Source organism: Oncorhynchus clarkii, chromosome 16, assembly GCF_045791955.1.
Source record: "Oncorhynchus clarkii lewisi isolate Uvic-CL-2024 chromosome 16, UVic_Ocla_1.0, whole genome shotgun sequence".
Taxonomy (NCBI): Eukaryota; Metazoa; Chordata; class Actinopteri; order Salmoniformes; family Salmonidae; genus Oncorhynchus; species Oncorhynchus clarkii.
In genome coordinates this window covers 46,692,403-46,711,321 of record NC_092162.1, presented here as the reverse complement: position 1 = coordinate 46,711,321, position 18,919 = coordinate 46,692,403, and the positions used below count along the sequence as shown (strand labels likewise).

General features: G+C 41.9%; 2 protein-coding genes across 18 annotated transcripts in view; both read left to right on the top strand.

Moving 5' to 3' along the window:
• Positions 1–14,994, top strand: part of LOC139368602 (forkhead box protein P1-B-like) — a 31,450-nt gene extending 16,456 nt beyond the window's left edge. Inside the window, exons 2-17 of one of the 17 annotated variants that reach the window (XR_011626980.1) lie at positions 6,759–6,919; positions 8,666–8,791; positions 9,012–9,101; positions 9,617–9,743; positions 9,925–10,060; positions 10,150–10,257; positions 10,502–10,589; positions 10,678–10,761; positions 10,927–11,131; positions 11,276–11,352; positions 11,495–11,596; positions 11,970–12,097; positions 12,305–12,362; positions 12,545–12,627; positions 12,739–14,056; positions 14,321–14,994. Coding sequence is in view for 5 of the 17 variants with exons in the window: in XM_071107663.1 (XP_070963764.1) it covers positions 6,773–6,919; positions 8,666–8,791; positions 9,012–9,101; positions 9,617–9,743; positions 9,919–10,060; positions 10,150–10,257; positions 10,502–10,589; positions 10,678–10,761; positions 10,927–11,131; positions 11,276–11,352; positions 11,495–11,596; positions 11,970–12,097; positions 12,305–12,362; positions 12,548–12,627; positions 12,739–12,901 (1,725 nt within the window). In the remaining 12 variants the exon portion in view is untranslated. Of the gene's footprint in view, positions 1–6,758; positions 6,920–7,176; positions 7,261–8,665; positions 8,792–9,011; positions 9,102–9,616; positions 9,744–9,918; positions 10,061–10,149; positions 10,258–10,501; positions 10,590–10,677; positions 10,762–10,926; positions 11,132–11,275; positions 11,353–11,494; positions 11,597–11,969; positions 12,098–12,304; positions 12,363–12,544; positions 12,628–12,738 lie in introns of those variants that run through there. The other 16 variants (XR_011626979.1, XR_011626982.1, XR_011626981.1 and 13 more) reach the window with 16 other exon arrangements.
• Positions 14,995–15,852: 858 nt separating this feature from the next.
• On the top strand, positions 15,853–18,746 carry LOC139367664 (myoD family inhibitor domain-containing protein 2-like). Its single transcript, XM_071105940.1, has 3 exons — positions 15,853–15,931; positions 17,422–17,667; positions 18,359–18,746. The coding sequence occupies exons 1-3, from the start codon at positions 15,853–15,855 to the stop codon at positions 18,616–18,618; spliced, it is 585 nt and encodes a 194-aa protein (XP_070962041.1). The 3' UTR covers positions 18,619–18,746.
• Positions 18,747–18,919: the final 173 nt, after the last annotated feature.

Below are 18,919 nucleotides of genomic sequence, written 5' to 3'. Positions count from 1 at the left end.
ATTATTAGGAAATGGAAGACATACAATTATTAGGAAATGGAAGACCACTGATAATCTCCCTCGATCTTGGGGCTCCACGCAAGATCTCACCCCGTGGGGTCAAAATGATCACAAGAACGGTGAGCAAAAATCCCAGAACCACACGGGGGGACCTAGTGAATGACCTGCAGGGAGCTGGGACCAAAGTAACAAAGCCTACCATCAGTAACACACTACGCCTCCAGGGACTCATCCTACAATGCCAGACGTGTCCCCCTGCTTAAGCCAGTACATGTCCAGGCCCGTCTGACGTTTGCTAGAGAGCATTTGGATGATCCGGAAGAAGATTGGGAGAATGTCATATGGTAAGATGAAACCAAAATATAACTTTTTGGTAAAAACTCAACTCGTCGTGTTTGGAGGACAAATAATGCTGAGTTGCATCCAAAGAACACCATACCTACTGTGAAGCATGGGGGTGGAAACATCATGCTTTGGGGCTGTTTTTCTGCAAAGGGACCAGGACGACTGATCCGTGTAAAGGAAAGAATGAATGGGGCCATGTATCATGAGATTTTGAGTGAAAACCTCCTTCCATCAGCAAGGGCATTGAAGATGAAACATGGCTGGGTCTTTCAGCATGACAAGGATCCCAAACACACCGCCCGGGCAATGAAGGAGTGGCTTCGTAAGAAGCATTTCAAGGTCCTAGCCAGTCTCCAGATCTCAACCCCATAGAACATCTTTGGAGGGAGTTGAAAGTCCGTGTTGCCCAGCAACAGCCCCAAAACATCACTGCTCTAGAGGAGATCTGCATGGAGGAATGGGCCAAAATACCAGCAACAGTGTGTGAAAACCTTGTGAAGACTTACAGAAAACGTTTGACCTCTGTCATTGCCAACAAAGGGTATATAACAAAGTATTGAGATAAACTTTTGTTATTGACCAAATACTTATTTTCCACCATAATTTGCAATTAAATTCATTAAAAATCCTTCAATGTGATTTTTCTGGATTTTTTTCTCATTTTGTCTGTCATAGTTGAAGTGATGATATGATGAAAATTACAGGCCTCTCATCTTTTTAAGTGGGAGAACTTGCACAATTGGTGGCTGACTAAATACTTTTTTGTCCCACTGTATAGCTGTAATTCAAGTGAGGTTTTGTATGCTGCTGCATATGATGTATGCTGGGATTTTATATGTATGCCAATGGGTATGCTGTATATGTTTTTATTGATTCTATGGAACCCAGGACTCCCTGGAAAATAGTGGCAATTGTTACTGAGTGGACTATCTTGGCTAAATAAATGCTGTCATACCTTGTCCATAGACTGCTCACAGGGTAAGGGAACCATTATGTGATTTGGGTGAACTATCCCTTTAACATTATACACTGCTCAAAAAAATAAAGGGAACACTTAAACAACACAATGTAACTCCAAGTCAATCACACTTCTGTGAAATCAATCTGTCCACTTAGGAAGCAACACTGATTGACAATACATTTCACATGCTGTTGTGCAAATGGAATAGACAACAGGTGGAAATTATAGGCAATTAGCAAGACACCCCCAATAAAGGAGTGGTTCTGCAGGTGGCGACCACAGACCACTTCTCAGTTCCTATGCTTCCTGGCTGATGTTTTGGTCACTTTTGAATGCTGGCGGTTCTTTCAGTCTAGTGGTAGCATGAGACATAGTCTACAACCCACACAAGTGGCTCAGGTAGTGCAGCTCATCCAGGATGGCAAATATCAATGCGAGCTGTGGCAAGAAGGTTTGCTGTGTCTGTCAGCGTAGTGTCCAGAGCATGGAGGCGCTACCAGGAGACAGGCCAGTACATCAGGAGACGTGGAGGCCGTAGGAGGGCAACAACCCAGCAGCAGGACCGCTACCTCCGCCTTTGTGCAAAGAGGAGCAGGAGGAGCACTGCCAGAGCCCTGCAAAATGACCTCCAGCAGGCCACAAATGTGCATGTGTCTGCTCAAACGGTCAGAAACAGGCTCCATGAGGGTGGTATGAGGGCCCGACGTCCACAGGTGGGGGTTGTGCTTACAGCCCAACACCGTGCAGGACGTTTTGGCATTTGCCAGAGAACACCAAGATTGGCAAATTCGCCACTGGCGCCCTGTGCTCTTCACAGATGAAAGCAGGTTCACACTGAGCACGTGACAGTCTGGAGACGCCGTGGAGAACGTTCTGCTGCCTGCAACATCCTCCAGCATAACCGGTTTGGCGGTGGGTCAGTCATGGTGTGGGGTGGCATTTCTTTGGGGGGCCGCACAGCCCTCCATGTGCTCGCCAGAGGTAGCCTGACTGCCATTAGGTACCGAGATGAGATCCTCAGACCCCTTGTGAGACCATATGCTGGTGCGGTTGGCCCTGGGTTCCTCCTAATGCAAGACAATGCTAGACCTCATGTGGCTGGAGTGTGTCAGCAGTTCCTGCAAGAGGAAGGCATTGATGCTATGGACTGGCCCGCCCGTTCCCCAGACCTGAATCCAATTGGGCACATCTGGGACATCATGTTTCGCTCCATCCACCAACGCCACATTGCACCACAGACTGTCCAGGAGTTGGCGGATGCTTTAGTCCAGGTCTGGGAGGAGACCATCCGCCACGCCCAGGCATTGTAGGAAGGTCATACAGGCACGTGGAGGCCACACACACTACTGAGCCTCATTGTGACTTGTTTTAAGGACATTACATCAAAGTTGGATCAGCCTGTAGTGTGGTTTTCCACGTTCATTTTGAGTGTGACTCCAAATCCAGACCTCCATGGGTTGATAAAAATTATCAATGGAAATCAAATGTATGTGATTTTGTTGTCAGCACATTCAACTATGTAAAGAAAAAAGTATTTAATAAGAATATTTCATTCATTCAGATCTAGGATGTGTTATTTTAGTGTTCCCTTTATTCTTAACTCACCCCAGGCTGTTTTGCATGTGTGTTTGTTGCATGGTTTCCGTAAGGGTGGCAATGTATTTTTTTCAGGATAGATGATGTAGGCCTACAGCATATTATGATAATTTAGGGACCAGTCAACCTGGCTGACACAACCTATGCTTAATCTTACACTGCTGCTCAAGCTAATCTATAATAGAGTTTAGATGGAGTGTGTTGGCTTTGTGTCAATCATTTTTTAAGGGATCCTGGTAGAGAATCACTATCCTTGTCTCTTCCACGGAAACAAAGATGATATAGTCTAGCATCATCCACCTGCATGGTTTATGAAAATGGCAATTAATCAAAACTTACTGTGGGCCAGCTATGCAAATGTTAACTGAATACCATCTGTTGAATTTCACATTAGCTTGTTTCTATTTGCATTGTCCCGTAATTGTTCCCCAGAGTGGTAAACTTAGCATGCAAGTGAATGGTGAATACATTTCACTTTGTAAAGATAGCCTAATGCAGGGATCATCAACTAGAAACATAATTCAAAATAACTTATAGACTGAAAATTGACCGCAAGATATGTTTGAGTAAAACCATTTCAAAGCTTGCTTACATTTGTATTCGACCACGTGTCTTGGGAACGTGGGAATACTTGGGAACGTGGGAATACTTGAACGGATTTGTTAAATGAATATCACTTGGAGCTGATTTCCTGGTGTTTTTGCAGTATTTTATGTCCAACCATGAAAATTCCACACATTTTTTTTTTATATAAATGTTTTATTGCAAAATAAAACCACCCGCGTGCCGCCAGTTTGGGAACAATGGCCAATGCCTTGGTGCAGTCACACAACGCCTTTTGTTTGTAACTCTGAATGATAGTTGTCATTAAAAAAGTTTAGCCTCCCAAAGGAAATCGAGGGAAAATGTTGATCCCCAAAAAGTAAAAAAAGAGCTGAACATTAGACAGTGCAATGTGCATTCAATAAAATGAACAGAATGTAGATATTCCTTGTGATATGGTTTGCCCCTGTTCTATTTGCCGAGTGTTTGTGTTTATGCAAACAGGCATGTTAAAACAGAGCACCTGTTCATGTGTGCACAGTGCACATAGGCTACACACACACACATTTTTCGCTACTGCCTTGAACTCATTGAACTCAGCTGAACAGCTACAGCGCTGTGCCTTTTCTGCCAAGGTCAGGATAGTGTATTGTAAAGACGTGCAGGTTAGTTGTTTGGATATTTTGGCTAGAACCCATTCTCGTTTGTGATTGTTATAATTTGACATTTCTATAGCTAGTGTTCTTTATTTCTCTCATTAATCTGTATTATAGAACTATGGTGGGCTGCATCTAGGAATCAGGGTTGAAATGCATTGTTTCATTGGTGTATCTAGGCATATGTTGTCTGTACTGAAAGTTGAAGTAGGTATTCAGAGGATTCACGTCTACCCTAAAAAACCTAGTTTGTGTTGCTGTCTGCTGTGCTAGCAGTAACTTACTGGATCCGACAGATCGGGTATGCTGACGGGCACAACAGGATGAAACACTTGTGCGCAAATACACCCATGGCTGCCGTTGCCTAAAATAATCAGAAATCAGCCTTGCTGTGGAATGAAAAGACGAATAGGTACAGAAGTCCGAATTAATACACAATCCAATACGTGGGGATAGTCAATGAGGGGCTATCCGTTCTATGGAAAACAATGAACGACTTAGGTGTGTTCCAATCCATGTACGACGCGCTGGCGGAGTGGGTCTGACCTTTCACGGAGTTGCATTATTTTTCAGAGAACGCATAGAGCCCAGTTGATTATCCATTTTATACCATGGCTACAATTGAACACATTTGCCAATAGAAATGTGTTCATTTGCCAGTAGAAATGTGTTCAACATCCACTGAAGTAGCTAGCAAGTTTATTAGATAGCTACAGTCGTTTCTGTGGTAGCCAAACAGATTTGCTAGTTTAGCTAACCAAACTATAAATCATAGCTTGCTATTATGAACATCTAATTCAACGATACCAATACTGTTTTCAGTTCGACTTTTGCTTTCAATAGCAGCTCAAATAAAACGTTAAAAATGAACTGTAGTCATTTGAATTCTACCGTGCAATGGAGTATTAAACAATGCCATGGTATAATTAAGCATCAAGGCAGGAGGGGTGTGGTATATATGGCCAATATACCACGGCTAAGGGCTGTTCTTATGCACGATGGACACAGCTCTTAGACTTGGGTATATGGTCTGATAGACCACGGCTGTCAGCCAATCAGCATTCAAGGCTGGAACCACCCAGTTTATAATGCATCTTAGTTTATAATGCATCTTACAGTTGGGTAGCCTATGTTTCAGTTTTATTCAGAAGTACACTATATATACAAAAGTATGTGGACACCCCTTCAAATTAGTGGAATCGGCTATTTCAGTCACACCCATTGCTGACGGGTGTATAAAACCGAGCACACAGCCATGCAATCCCCATAGACAAACATTGGCAATGGAATGGCCTTATGAGGAGTTCAGTGACTTTCAATGTGGCACCGTCATAGGATGCCACCTATCCAACAAGTCAGTTTGTCAAATTTCTGCCCAGCTAGAGCTGCCCCGGTCAACTGTAAGTCCTGTTGTTGTGAAGTGGAAACCTCTAAGAGCAACAACGGCTCAACCAACTAGTGGTAGGCTATACAAGCTCACAGAACGGAACCACCAAGTGCTGAAGCGCATAGCGTGTAAAAAATAATCATGTCAAGCCACGTCAGCACAATAACTGTTTGTTGGAAGCTTCATGAAATGGGTTTACATGGCTGAGCAGCTGCACACAAACCTAAGATCACCATGCACAATGCCAAGCGTCGCCTGAAGTAGTGTAAAGCTCGCCACCATTGGACTCTGGAGCAGCGGAAACGCATTCCCTGAAGTAATAAATCGCACTTCACCATCTGGCAGTCCGACAGACGAGTCCGGGTTTGGTGGATGGCAGGAGAACGCTACCTGCCCCAATGCATAGTGCCAACTGTAAAGTTTGGTGGAGGAGGAATAATGGCCTGAGGCTGTTTTTCATAGTTCGGGTTAGGCCCCTTAGTTCCAGTGAAGGGATATCATAATGCTACAGCATACAATGAAATTATAGACAATTCCGTGCTTCCAACTTTGTGGTAACAGTTTGGGGAAGTCCCTTTCCTGTTTAAGCATGACAATGTCTCCGTGCACAAAGCGGGGGCCAAACAGAAATCTTCCACATACTTCTGGTCATGTAGTAGTGTATGTAGACAAGCCTAAATATATTCAGCAAATGTATCTCAGTTTTTAGCAGTTGTGGATATTTGAATCTTCCCAGTTCTAAGAGCTTGTTTGTCTTCAGATTGTCTGTTGGTGTTTATGTTTGCTGTGTTGCTATTGTATCGAACACTCCCCCAGCTGTATACACATGGCCCTCCCTTTAATGCAGTATTGTGCTACCTGCCAGATATGTTTATCGCACCTCCTGGTTAATGTTAAATTGCTCCAGAAGGACAACTTGTTTGCTCATAAACACCAACCCATGGCCCCTTTATTTACCGTAGCCATGGTAGCAATCAGCTACTTAACAAATATCTCCTACTCCTTCTGGTAGGGTAGATGGTTTATCTTGGCAAGAGGGAAACTGTTGTCTTGTAACCTTGTCTCTCTCTGCTCATCTGCAACCTTAGTGAATGTTTCTTGGATGAGATCAGTAAGAAATTGTACCATGTGCATATGGAATTGTTCAAAATAAATGTAGCATAAAATCAGTGTTGTGGAGAGACATTGTGAATTTACATGAAGTAGCCCATTTTTCATCCTATATCCAGCTTCTGATTTTAGAGCTCTGGTGTTCTTGTTCTTTTCTCAGGTCAGTGAGTCCAGATGCATGAGTCTGGGTCAGAGCAGACAACCTGCACCAGTCCAGCCAATCAGACAGAGAATGGGGACAGTGCTGAAAGGGACGATTGGCTGAGCACTCAGACTCCAACTCCAGAGGGTTCCGGGGCTGACAGCCAGCAGCAAAACCAGGTTACCAAACTTATTTTATAACGTGTGGCAGATGCTTACTTTCCAGACTAAAGGATGTGTGTTCTCAAATTAGCACATTTAGCATATTTCTTTGTTTGTATGGTGGGTAAGCTAGCTAAACTGAGCTCTGAGCCAACGGCAGTGCCGATAGACTGCAGAGGCACTTTGTGATTGGTGAAGGAGGAAGGATCTTTGTTATTGGCTAGTTTTGTTTATGCACACAAGCACTCTGTCAGATTGCCAGACAGCCTAACGTTGTGCACGGCTTGCTTCTCTCGGTCTCTTTCCATCCTGCGTCTCTCTGACTGCCAAAGACAATCACTGTAAATGGACTTGATCAGGTTTGTCTGCTTGATTGTCATTTCAGCAACTAGCCTATTTCTACATTTAGAAAGATAATACTTGTTTCTTTGTTTACTGGTATGTACATTGGTTGAATTTGCTTGGTGGAAACGGCTATATTAAATGTTAAAATGCAACACTGTTCGTCACTTATATATGTTGCTAACTAATGACCTAGCTAGTAATTGTGACTGTGTTAGTCAGAATGATTGTGCATGTGTTACTACTACTCAGTGACCTAACATATTTATAATGTAATTGTGCCATGTAATCCGAGGTTATTTGCTTAAATCATATAAACATTTCCTTGGCTCTTTATTGCCTCTTTCGAGGAATTTTCCCTACTCTGGTGTTGTAGTTTATATTCCATTTGTGCATTGTAGGTTGGGGTTTGGGTGTGTTGGTTGTTGCCTTTGGTTACTTACGGTTTGTTACATCTCAGCTCAGAGAAAGATTAAGTATAAGGGTCTGTTGTATGAAAAGTATGATCATATTTTCAGGGTTTCAGAAAGGCATGTATCTTGTGCTTGGCAACAGTAGTCTTAGAATGCAGACCTCAATATGAAGACTAGCCCAGTGTTTATACTGTCCTTCATGGGTATGTGGGTTTCTGTCCTCGACAATAACAATAACAAAAGATGTTTGTCATCGACAATAACAAAAGATGTTTGGACTTGTCTGCCCTGCCGTCATGGAAACAAGGATTAGGTTAGGCGCAGGCTTTTGTTTTGTTGATGGTGTGCACACAAAAGAAGATTGCCCATTTCCATGCCATATATACAGCGACTATCTGGTTCCCTTAAGGTTTTTTTCTGTAATGCAGATGTTTAAGTTCAAGTCCAGCTGATGCAATTATTTTACCTTCTGCTTTAAGTTATGTAAAGCCATAGGTCTCATATATAGTATAGGTCTATAAGGACCTTAGTGAACACTGAGCACCTGTGCCAGTGCACGTTTAGTCAGTGTGGGAAAGGGCGTTCTCCACTGCAATCCATCCACTGTTATTGTTAGCCTAGAGCCTCTGTGACATCCTCCAGCAGTTTGTTTACTGGATCCAAAACAGAGCCAGTCTTAGTGGGAACTGTTTGTTTGTGGTTCAGACCTAAATTAAAATGCAATGCAGAGTTCTGTTTTTGCAAAACTTGCCCTGCATCCCTGGCTTTGTATTCATTATTTATATATCGATTCAGCTTTAATTATTCTGTTTATGTTTACTGTAAACATCCCCAGAGCTGTGAGTGTAAGGCGGAGAGGGAGAGGTAATTGCTGGATGCCTAGTGGAGGCTGTTTCTATATTTTTTTGGGTCTTCCAAAAACACTTTTTAATGGTGTTGTTGGCATTATTTGTCTGTTATTTTCAGGCTAGACTAGGTCTAATCTGTGCTCAACTTGTGTTGTTGGCAGGTTCCAGTCTCGGTGTCTATGATGACACCTCCGGTGGAGACTCTTCAGCAGACACTGCAGCAGGTCCTCAACCCACAGCAGATCCAGGCCCTGCTCCAGCAGCAGAAAGCACTCATGTTACACCAGGTAATCACATAATTCTACCACACTGTCTCAATCTGCATTTAGATGCTTTATTGTGTCATTCTTTAATTGTAATATTATCAGCAGCACTTTTTAGTTTTGTTTCTCTGTATTGTCACCTATTTATTTTTTTCCCATGAGGATCCTCGTAAGATACTGATGGCTTGAAAGTGAGAGCTGTATTTCCTCATGATCTTCCATTAACTCGACATTTCTTCTACAGCAACACATACAGGATCTCTGCCAGAAACAGCAGGACCAGTTCAACGCCCAGCTCCTACAGCAGAAGCATGCTGAGAAGTCAGAGCAAGAGGTAGGCCGGCCTACATATTTTTTGTCAAATGTCTGTATTTTGCCTTCAACCAAATGTTCCAAGGCACTATATCAAATCCATATATTATTATTATTATTATTATTATTATTATTATTATAGTATATTCTTTGAGACTGGGAATTGCCAGGGACCTCATGATAAGTTATTATCACGATACTTGGGTGCCGATACGATATGTATTGCGATTCAATACTGTGATTTGCGATTTAATACTGTGATTAAATTACCATTCCATGGTCCAAACATATTGCTCACCATATTTGTGCTGCAGAAGGGGAAGAGAGAGACATGAGAACGAGTGTTGATCAGTCATGTAAATAAAAGGGCTGAAAACAAATTGGCTCCCAATTTAAAAAGATGGGGAAAATACTGTAGTGTTGATGCAGGTACAGCCAACTAGCGCAAAATAATATTGCGATATAATTTGACGATACGTTGTATCGTTGACAATATCTCGATATGTAACTGTATCGACCCCCCCCCCCCCATCACAGCAGCTAACAGCCCAGCACATGGTCATCCAGCAGCAGTTCTTGCAAGTCCAACAGCAGCACCTCCTCAGCCTCCAGAGACAGGGTCTCCTGTCTGTCCTGCCCTCCATGAGCCCCTCTACAGCTCAGGGTAAGTGTCTACCACCAAGCCCCTACCTTTAATCTATTCTTAGCTTGTTGTTGTTGTTCTCTTCCACCATGGCTGCTTGCTGCTATACTTGTTGTTGTTGTTGTTGTTGGGCTAAGATATTTAATTTATTCGGCTGAATGAATTAATATGATATGTACTTGTGTATTTCTCTGAGGTTTAGTGAAAGGGTGTGAGTATAGTACAAGCCTGCCCTCTGGTGGTGAGTATCCAGCCACTTTTCAGAAGAACCTGCTCCACAGCCAGCAGTCCACCACTAATGGGAATCATAAATCACAGCCCCTAAAGAAGAAAGACAGGTGATTAGCCATTCTAGAACAGTGTTTATTAATTATCATCTGACCAACCTCTTCCTGAAGGGTAACATTAAAGATGTGTCTCTCTGCAGTGGTCCTGTGGATGATCACTCACAAAACACTCACCCTCTCTATGGACACGGCATGTGCAAATGGTCTGGCTGTGAGGCGGTCTTTGGAGACTTTCAGGCTTTTCTCAAGTGAGTTTCTCCTCCTCTATTAATTTTGTCAGAGAGACAAATTTAAAGTCAGTCTCCTAATGTAATAACAATACTGCGTTGTAGTGGTTTTGATTAAGGCAGCTCTCCGCACCTCTCTGATTCAAAGGGGTTGGGATAAATGTGGAAGACACATTTCAGTTGAATGTATTCAACTGACTAGGTATCCCCCTTTCCCATTCTGAATGTTATCTTGACTTGTCATGGGAATGTGTTTTTCTCCCAGACATTTGAACGGTGAACATACACTGGATGACAAGAGTACAGCACAGTGTCGAGTGCAGATGCAGGTTGTTCAGCAGCTAGAACTGCAGGTACAGTTGACGTTTGCTTAAATAAAGGCCATTCATTGTACAGGATCGACTTTACATTACATCTTTTTTTTATATCTTCCCAATGCAGTTGAAAAAAGACAGAGAGCGTCTGCAAGCCATGATGTCTCACCTCAAATCCTCTGAGCAAATGTCAAAACCAGCAACACCAACAGTAAGTCTGTGGAGTATTAGTGGCCATATATTTAATTCAAATCAGGTTACCAACAGTCAGACAAGTATTAGCCACAATGGTAGAATAATCACTTTCAATTTTGCATTCCCTACAGCTGTGTTCTCTGTACTGAGTTTAAATGAATCATTGCTTTTGATTTTTCAGGTGGATCTTATGCCCAACGTTGCCTTCTCCCAGGTGACATTTCCCAAGGTGCTTCCTCCCATGAGCTTGTCTCAAAGTGCCACTGCTCCTTCCACACCCCTGACACCTCCCCCAACCTCCTCTATCATCACTCCCAACACCCTGCTCACTGTGAGCCCTGGGAGGAGACGGTACTCAGACAAGTACAGCAAGAACATGAACCAAGGTGAGTTAGCAGTGGGATGCTGAATCTAATGAGGGTGGTGGGCTACATATTCTTTGAACTACTGTTATGCCTTTAATGGTTTATCTATTTGTTTGGCTTTAAGTATTGATTTTATTCAAATACGTTTCTAATTCCTTTTAACAGATATTGTTCAGAATAAAGAGTTCTACATCAGTACGGAAGTTAGACCACCATTTACATATGCAGCCCTAATAAGACAGGTAAGGAATCCGTGTATTTTATTTCACCCTGGTTTACCCTCTGACTAAATGTTAGCTATACCAGTTGTTTTGTTCCTCAAATACCGTATGTAGTGATGATTATCATTTGCTAATTGTCTTTCTTTGTGTTTGCATAATTTAGGCAATATTTGAATCACCCTATAAGCAGCTGACACTAAATGAAATCTACAATTGGTTCACACAAACATTTGCATATTTCAGACGCAATGCAGCAACATGGAAGGTATTTGGCTATGCCAATTTATGGGGTTATTTACATGTATAAGAATATCCTTGTGCTATGTTTAGTTGCTATGCCATCAGTTGAGGCTGCTGAAGGGAGGATGACTCATAAGAATGGCTGGAATGCGGTCAATGAAATGGTATCAAACGCATCAAAGATGTGATTTCCATGTGGTTGATACCACTCCATTGACTCCATGACAGCCATTATTATGAGCTGTCCTCCCCTCAGCAGCCTCCACTGTATGCCATATTCATGAGTCTTTAGAAATGTTTAATGGTATTAGAACAACTCTTATGGAAGAATGTTCTTGTCCTTACGTTGAAGCTGTGTGTGTTTTTAATACTATATGTTCTTCTTCGTGACTCTGCAGAATGCAGTGAGACACAACCTCAGCCTCCACAAGTGTTTTGTGCGAGTGGAGAATGTAAAAGGAGCTGTGTGGACAGTTGATGAGATGGAGTTCCAGAGGAGAAGGCCCCAGAAGCCTGCTGGTGAAGGGTACATTTAACATGCTCGGTCTCTTCAGTATAGCTCCCTGTATGTCTCTGTTTCTTAACATGTTAAACCTGCATTTCTGTTGGTGTTGTACTTGTAGAAACCACGTAATTAATATAACAATGTCCTGTGAGGATATTATGTTTTTCCTCTACTTCCCAGTCAGTGTTTTTGTTAAATAAAATAAAGTGTGTTTATGTGTAACTGCAGATCTTTCAGAAGAGAGAACACTGGCCATGGTCACAGCTCAGCTTTCCTTACTCCTAAGGTAAGTACACGCAATACTCTTCAGATTGCTTTAATTGAGTGCTAAACCTTTATTTGTGTCATTATGCTATAAACCTATGGCGTGTATCTTTTCAGGCTGAATGGCTAGATAGTAGTATATCTCCATTCAACCCAGCTTTCATAGGCGCTCATTCTCTGAGCTCTCTGCCCTATATGTTCCAGCAGGAAGAGATGAATGCAACTCTCTGGTATGGGAATGGATCCTACAGTGACAGCAGTGAAGAGCAGTACCCTATGCACCCCCTGTGAGTGTTTCATCACCATTTTAAAACTAGATCTGGTAAAGGAGAAACGGTTCTCAGTTTCAGAAGTCACCATAAGTATCTTTTTTTCCTCATCATGACTTTTCTTCTCAGCGTAAAAGAAGAGCTAATGGACGAGGAGGCATATGAGAATGTGCCCCATGACTGTTCTGAGACTGAGAGCTCTGATGAGCACAGCTCAGATGTGGACCAAGACGAAGATGGCGGTAGCCCAGAAAGACCCAACCTGCAGCTGGCTCATGTGCCTTCGCAATGAAAGAGCAAATGCATTCCAAACTGTCAATCTCCACTGCACTCCCACATTGGAAAACTATGAAATATACCAAATGACTTGGTAGAACTATTTCATATCAAGTGACTATTTATTGAGGATGTTTTATGCTCTGTTGTACTGGCATCGTTTGTACTGGGTATTATCCACCCAAGCTCACACTGAAGACAACAGAACCTATTATTGTAACACCGCTTGTCCTCAAATAATGTATTCGTATTGGCTTATTGTGAGGCAGTACAAATAATGATGAAGCCCTATGGAGAGCTGGTTCAGTGATGCAGAGTTATGTTCTTTCTTCAATGTCTTTTGTTTCACTCTTTCATGAATGTGTATATTTAATAACCAGAGCATTGGCAATATTTATGGACAGTACTTCATGAAGATGAATGTTTGTTTTCTCCCACAAACGTGTTTATTTTTTACCTGCAGATAGTAATCCTGTGTTCCGTTTGTGACATGACATCATTGATAATTGGTTACTTTTACACTGCCAAAAATATGATTTACACCACCGTTCAGAAGTTTGGGTTGACTTAGAAATGTCCTTGTTTTTGAAGGAAAAGCACTTTTTTTCGTCCATTTGAAATAACATCAAATTGATCAGAAATACAGTATAGACCTTGTTAATGTTGTAAATGACTATTGTGGCTGGAAACAGCAGATTCTTTATGGAAAATCTACATAGGCGTACAGAGGCCCACTATCAGAAACCATCACTCCTGTGTTCCAATGGCAAGTTGTATTAGCTAATCCAAGTTTATCATTTTAAAAGGCTAATTGATCATTAGAAAACCCTTTTTACAATTATGTTAGCACAGCTGAAAACTGTTGTTCTGGTAAAGAAGCAATAAAACAGGCCTTCTTTAGACTAGTTGAGTATCTGGAGCATCAGCATTTGTGTGTTCTATTACAAGCCCAAAATGTCTAGAAACAAAACTTTCTTCTGAAACTCATCAGTCTATTCTTGTTCTGAGATATGAAGGCTATTCCATGCGAAAAATTGCCAAGAAACTAAAGATCTTGTACAACGCTGTGTACTACTCCCTTCACAGAACAGCACAAACTGGCTCTAACCAGAATAGAAAGAGGAGTGGGATGCCCCAGTGCACAACTGAGCAAGAGGACAAGTACATTAGAGTGTCTAGTTTGAGAAACAGACACCTTACAAGTCCTCAACTGGCAGCTTCATTAAATGGTACCCTCAAAACACCAGTCTCAATGTCAACAGTGAAGAGGCGACACCGGGATGTTAGCCTTCTAGGCAGAGTTGCAAAGAAAAAGCCATACCTCAGACTGGTCAATAAAAAGGAAAGCATCCCAGAGTCGCCTCTTCACTGTTGACTTTGAGACTGGTGTTATTCGGGTACCATTTAATGAAGCTGCCAGTTGAGGACTTGTGAGGTGTCTGTTTCTCAAACTAGACACTCTAATGTACATGTCCTCTTGATAAATTATGCACTTGAATTAGTTAACACAACGTGCCATTGGAACACAGGAGTGATGGTTGCTGATAATGGGCCTCTGTAGATATTCCATTACAAATCAGCCATTTCCAGCTATAATAGTCATTTACAACATTGACAATGTCTACATTGTATTTATGATCAATTTGATGTTATTTTAATGGACAAAAAATGTGCTTTTTCTTTAAAAAAAGCAGGACATTTCTAAGTGGCCCCAAACTTTTGAGCGGTAGTGTATGTATAACCTCTGTTGGGATATAATTATTTGTGTAGCCTCCTAATCTCGTTTTTTTTCCCACTGGCCCAAACATTGCTTTTTGGTCTTATTTACCATTGTATTGTACATTGCCAGATTTGTGCACTAAAAGCTGTCTGTAATAAATGCTGTATCTAAAGTGTTTGTGGTGAATATACCATTTGTAGTATTCATCATTGTGTTTATGTGCAGGTTTGAGTTATGACCTGAGTTTGTTTTAACAGTGTGGTAATGGCCATACTTCAGTAGTCAATATGTGTATATCTAATGGATGACAGGCAATGTGAAGAAGAAGCCAACTCTGTTTGTCAGGAGAAGCGTCTACTGTATAAATGAATGAATTTGCCAGTTGGAAACCCATCGCTTACTGGATTAATTGACACAAACAAACCTTATCATTGTGAATTATTGTAATTCAGTAATAATTCTTTCAGCGTTCTGTAAAGTCTGCACTGCATAAAGACAAATCAATACATAATAGTAAATAAGGTTATCCAAGCAATAATAACCCTAGAGAAGTAAAAATACAGATACAACCAGAGAAATGAATCTGAAGGGTGTTTGACCACGGTCTGTTACAAAGAGAAGATTCAAGTGTGAGACAGGCCTACACCAAATCTATATACACATGCCCTTTGCTATATATCGGGAATATTTTTTATAATTGAATAACTGTGAATGTACTCGCCTCATTCAGTTCAGACCATATCATCAACCAGCCTGTATGTGTAAACACTGCACCAAGATGGGTATCCTATAATGGCATCTATGTAGGCTATCATGGTGTAATGCTATCTGGCTCACTAGACTGAGGTCGTTGGAGTGATAAAATATGATTATACTTGACCAAAGATCATCCTATCAAACGTTTTTGCGCTGCCTGATTGGCTATGGCCCGGATCAATATGGGGTGTGTCTTGTCCTGCAAGTTTACAGAGCACTGAAATGCAAGCTGCGCTTCATCCACACAGGAGGGTCCAGAGGCTTTACAAGTATTGGATGGTTCTTTCTATTTGTGAACAAAGGGAAATACATTTTTCTGTCGGCCTTCCAGAAGTTTGTTTCAGGTAAAGTTGATCATTTTGAATAAGTATTATCTTACCACTATTATGCATACATGTAAGGAATGGAATAAGATTAGCAAATATTATTTAGGCGTATGAGTTGTATTATTAGGTTGCATTGGCATGTGGTAATTTTATTCAACTCTTCAGATGACCACACAACCAAGGACCTCTAACAATGAACCAGATCATGTCAAGGCGAGGAGGGACCAGAGTCCTTTTCTGGAGGGTAAGTCGTTTCAACAGTTGTGTTTGTTTACGGGCTGACTAACCTATTTGTGAGCGCTTGTGTATAGAAAAAGAGCAGAGGTTTTAAAGATCTATTTGTCTGGTGAGGGTCATCTTTGTATTTGCTGGGTAATGGTAGTGTCCAGGTATCATAGAGTGGAATACACTGAGTGTATAAAACATGAGGAACACCTGCTCTTTACATGACATAGATTGACCAGGTGAATCCAGGTGAAAGCTATAATCCCTATTTAATCCACTTCAGTCAGTGTAGATGAAGGGGAGGAGAGGGTAAAGAAGGATTTTTAAACCTTGAGACAATTGAGACATTCATTGTGTATGTGTGCCATTTAGAGAGTGAATGGGCAAGACAAAAGATTGAAGTGCCTTTGAACGGGGTATGTTAGTATGTGCCAAGTGCACCGGTTTGAGTGTGTCAAGAACTGCACCGCTGCTGGGGTTTTCACGCTCAACAGTTTCCTGTGTTTTATATTTTTATTTGATTATTTAAAAAAAATTCTAACCCTTATTTTACCAGGTAAGTTGACTGAGAACACATTCTCATTTACACCAACGACATGGGGAATAGTTACAGGGAAGAGGAGGGGGATGAATGAACCAATTGTAAACTGCAGATTATTAGGTGGCCATGATGGTATGAGGGCCAAATTGAGAATTTAGCCAGGACACCGGGGTTAACACCCCTACTCTTACGATAAGTGCCATGGGATCTTTAGTGACCACAGAGAGTTAGGACTCCCGTTTACCGTCCCATCCGAAAGACGGTCCCATCTGAAAGACTGTGTATCAAGAATGGTCGACCACCCAAAGGACATCCAGCCAACTTGATACAACTGTGGGAAGCATTGGGGTCAACATGGGCCAGAATCCCTGTGGAACGCTTTCGACACCTTGTAGAGTCCATGGCCCCAACGAATTGAGGCTGTTCTGAGGACAAAAGGGGGTGCAACTCAATATTAGGAAGGTGTTCCTAATGTTTTGCACACTCAGTGTATATCCCAACTGCAAGAGTGCTAAAGCTAAGAAAACGCGGTCCCATTCTATGTTGACTGCTGTAGAATTGTATTATTTAAAGGTCTATCTGTACATTTCCTTATGGTCATGTTCATGGGAGGAAAGTGGATCCCAATAAAAGCTAAAAAATCAATAGTTTCCCCTCATTAAACTGGGACTTTCAGCCTGTATACACGCCCTGCTTTGTGAGTCTCGCCTCTCAGAGGCATGTTGAATAATTAACAAACAGAAATGTTTTGATAATGTTACCAAGTATCTCTACTGATGAGCACACATGCCGGGGTGTTACAGCTACATATCCATATCTACAATACTGGCCTACAGTAGCCGAATACATTCACTTAACATGTTTACTCACCTGGTTGAGTCCCCTAATTTCAGAGTGACCTAAGGTTTTTGGAGCTATATTTGTAGGGAATCATGAAGATGACTTAATGTACTATACTGTATTTAAAGGAGACGTGTCTCGGCCCACAAATTCTGGGGTGATGAGCAGCAACAAGGTTGTGGTGAGTGGAGTGCGGAGGCTGAGCACCATCTCTGAGCACGACCCAGACAAGGTAGATACTGACCTCAGCTCTCAGGATCCCATGGGAGGCCGGGAGTGGGGCGGATCCAGTTTCTCACTGTGTTCCAACAAGCACATCAACAACAGTAGCGATCACTTCTCCTCCTTCGAATCCCATCAGCCTGACGCCGGGGGTATTGTTGCTCCTCCTTTCTGAAAATTAAGCTTCAATGGTGAATTTTGTCTAGAGTGTAATTCCATTATCGTAACGATTTCAAGTCTGACAAGTTGAAAAGCCCGAAATATAACAACCATTGTTGATAATGCAGTGTTATCTGTATAGTCATACAAACATTTGGGCTCTACTAGTACTTACATCTGCAGCCTTCCTCTAGTGTGATGTAACATCAAATCAAATTGTATTTGTCACATGCGCCGAATACAACAGGACCTTACTGTGAAATGCTTACATACAAGCACTTAACCCACAATGCAGTTCAAGAAAAAGTATTTAGAAAATGTTTACTAGATAAACTAAAGTAAAAAAAAAAAAAGTAACACAATAACATAACAATAACGAGGCTATATACAGGGGGTACCGGTAACGAGTCAATGTGCAGGAGTACAGGTTAGTCACAGTAATGTAGGTAGGGGTAAAGTGACTATGCATAGGTAACAAACAGCGAGTAGATGCAGTGTAAAAACAAATTGGGGGGGGTCAATGTCAATAGTCCGGCTGGCCATTTGATTAATTGTTCAGCAGTCTCATGGCTTGGGGGTAGAAGCTGCCAAGGAGCCTTTTGGACCTAGACTTAACGATCCGGTACCACCTGCCGTGTGGTAGCAACTATTTCACTGATTTAATATTTCTCTCCCTGTCCCCAGATGATTGTGCTGCCATTCTGCTGGCCTGCCTCTACTGCCGGTTCTATGACATCGTAGTCATGGTGCCAGACACATGTGAGAGAGCTGTAAGCCGCTGTTTCCCCTCGTTCAAATACCTCAACGCGTCCAGGGAGCAGGAGCGGGCCAGTGGCTGGTGCAACTGCAGTGTAGAACTGGACTGCAGCTGCTGCAACTCCTGTCAAGAGGGAGCCGAGTTACTGGAACTCGCCATGGAGATCTCTGAAGTCTGCTACAGATGAAAAGATCCCCTCAATCAAATTACTAACATGCACCTTGTCAATGTTTGTTCTATCAAAATATCAATAACTAGAGTTGTCCCATTTCTTAGTTTCAGAGGGAACATGAATATGTTTACAAAGATGGACACTGTGGCTAAAGAGAGTGTTAACTGAGGTATAGAGTGCTTAATAATGATCCCCCTATTGAGCCCCATTAAATATTAACCACCAAAATGCTCCATTCCGGAAACGCTTCAGTTCTGTAACCATGAACAGAAATAAACAGATTGTGCCTAAAAACACCTGCTTCTTCATGATTGAT

Bases quoted from the DNA above. Each gene is read 5' to 3' on its own strand.
- LOC139367664 (XM_071105940.1), top strand. From the start codon at position 15,853: ATGACCACACAACCAAGGACCTCTAACAATGAACCAGATCATGTCAAG. The intron at 15,932-17,421 runs GTAAGTCGTTTC...CTGTATTTAAAG, and splicing joins CCAGAGTCCTTTTCTGGAGG to GAGACGTGTCTCGGCCCACA. The intron at 17,668-18,358 runs GTATTGTTGCTC...CCCTGTCCCCAG, and splicing joins CCATCAGCCTGACGCCGGGG to ATGATTGTGCTGCCATTCTG.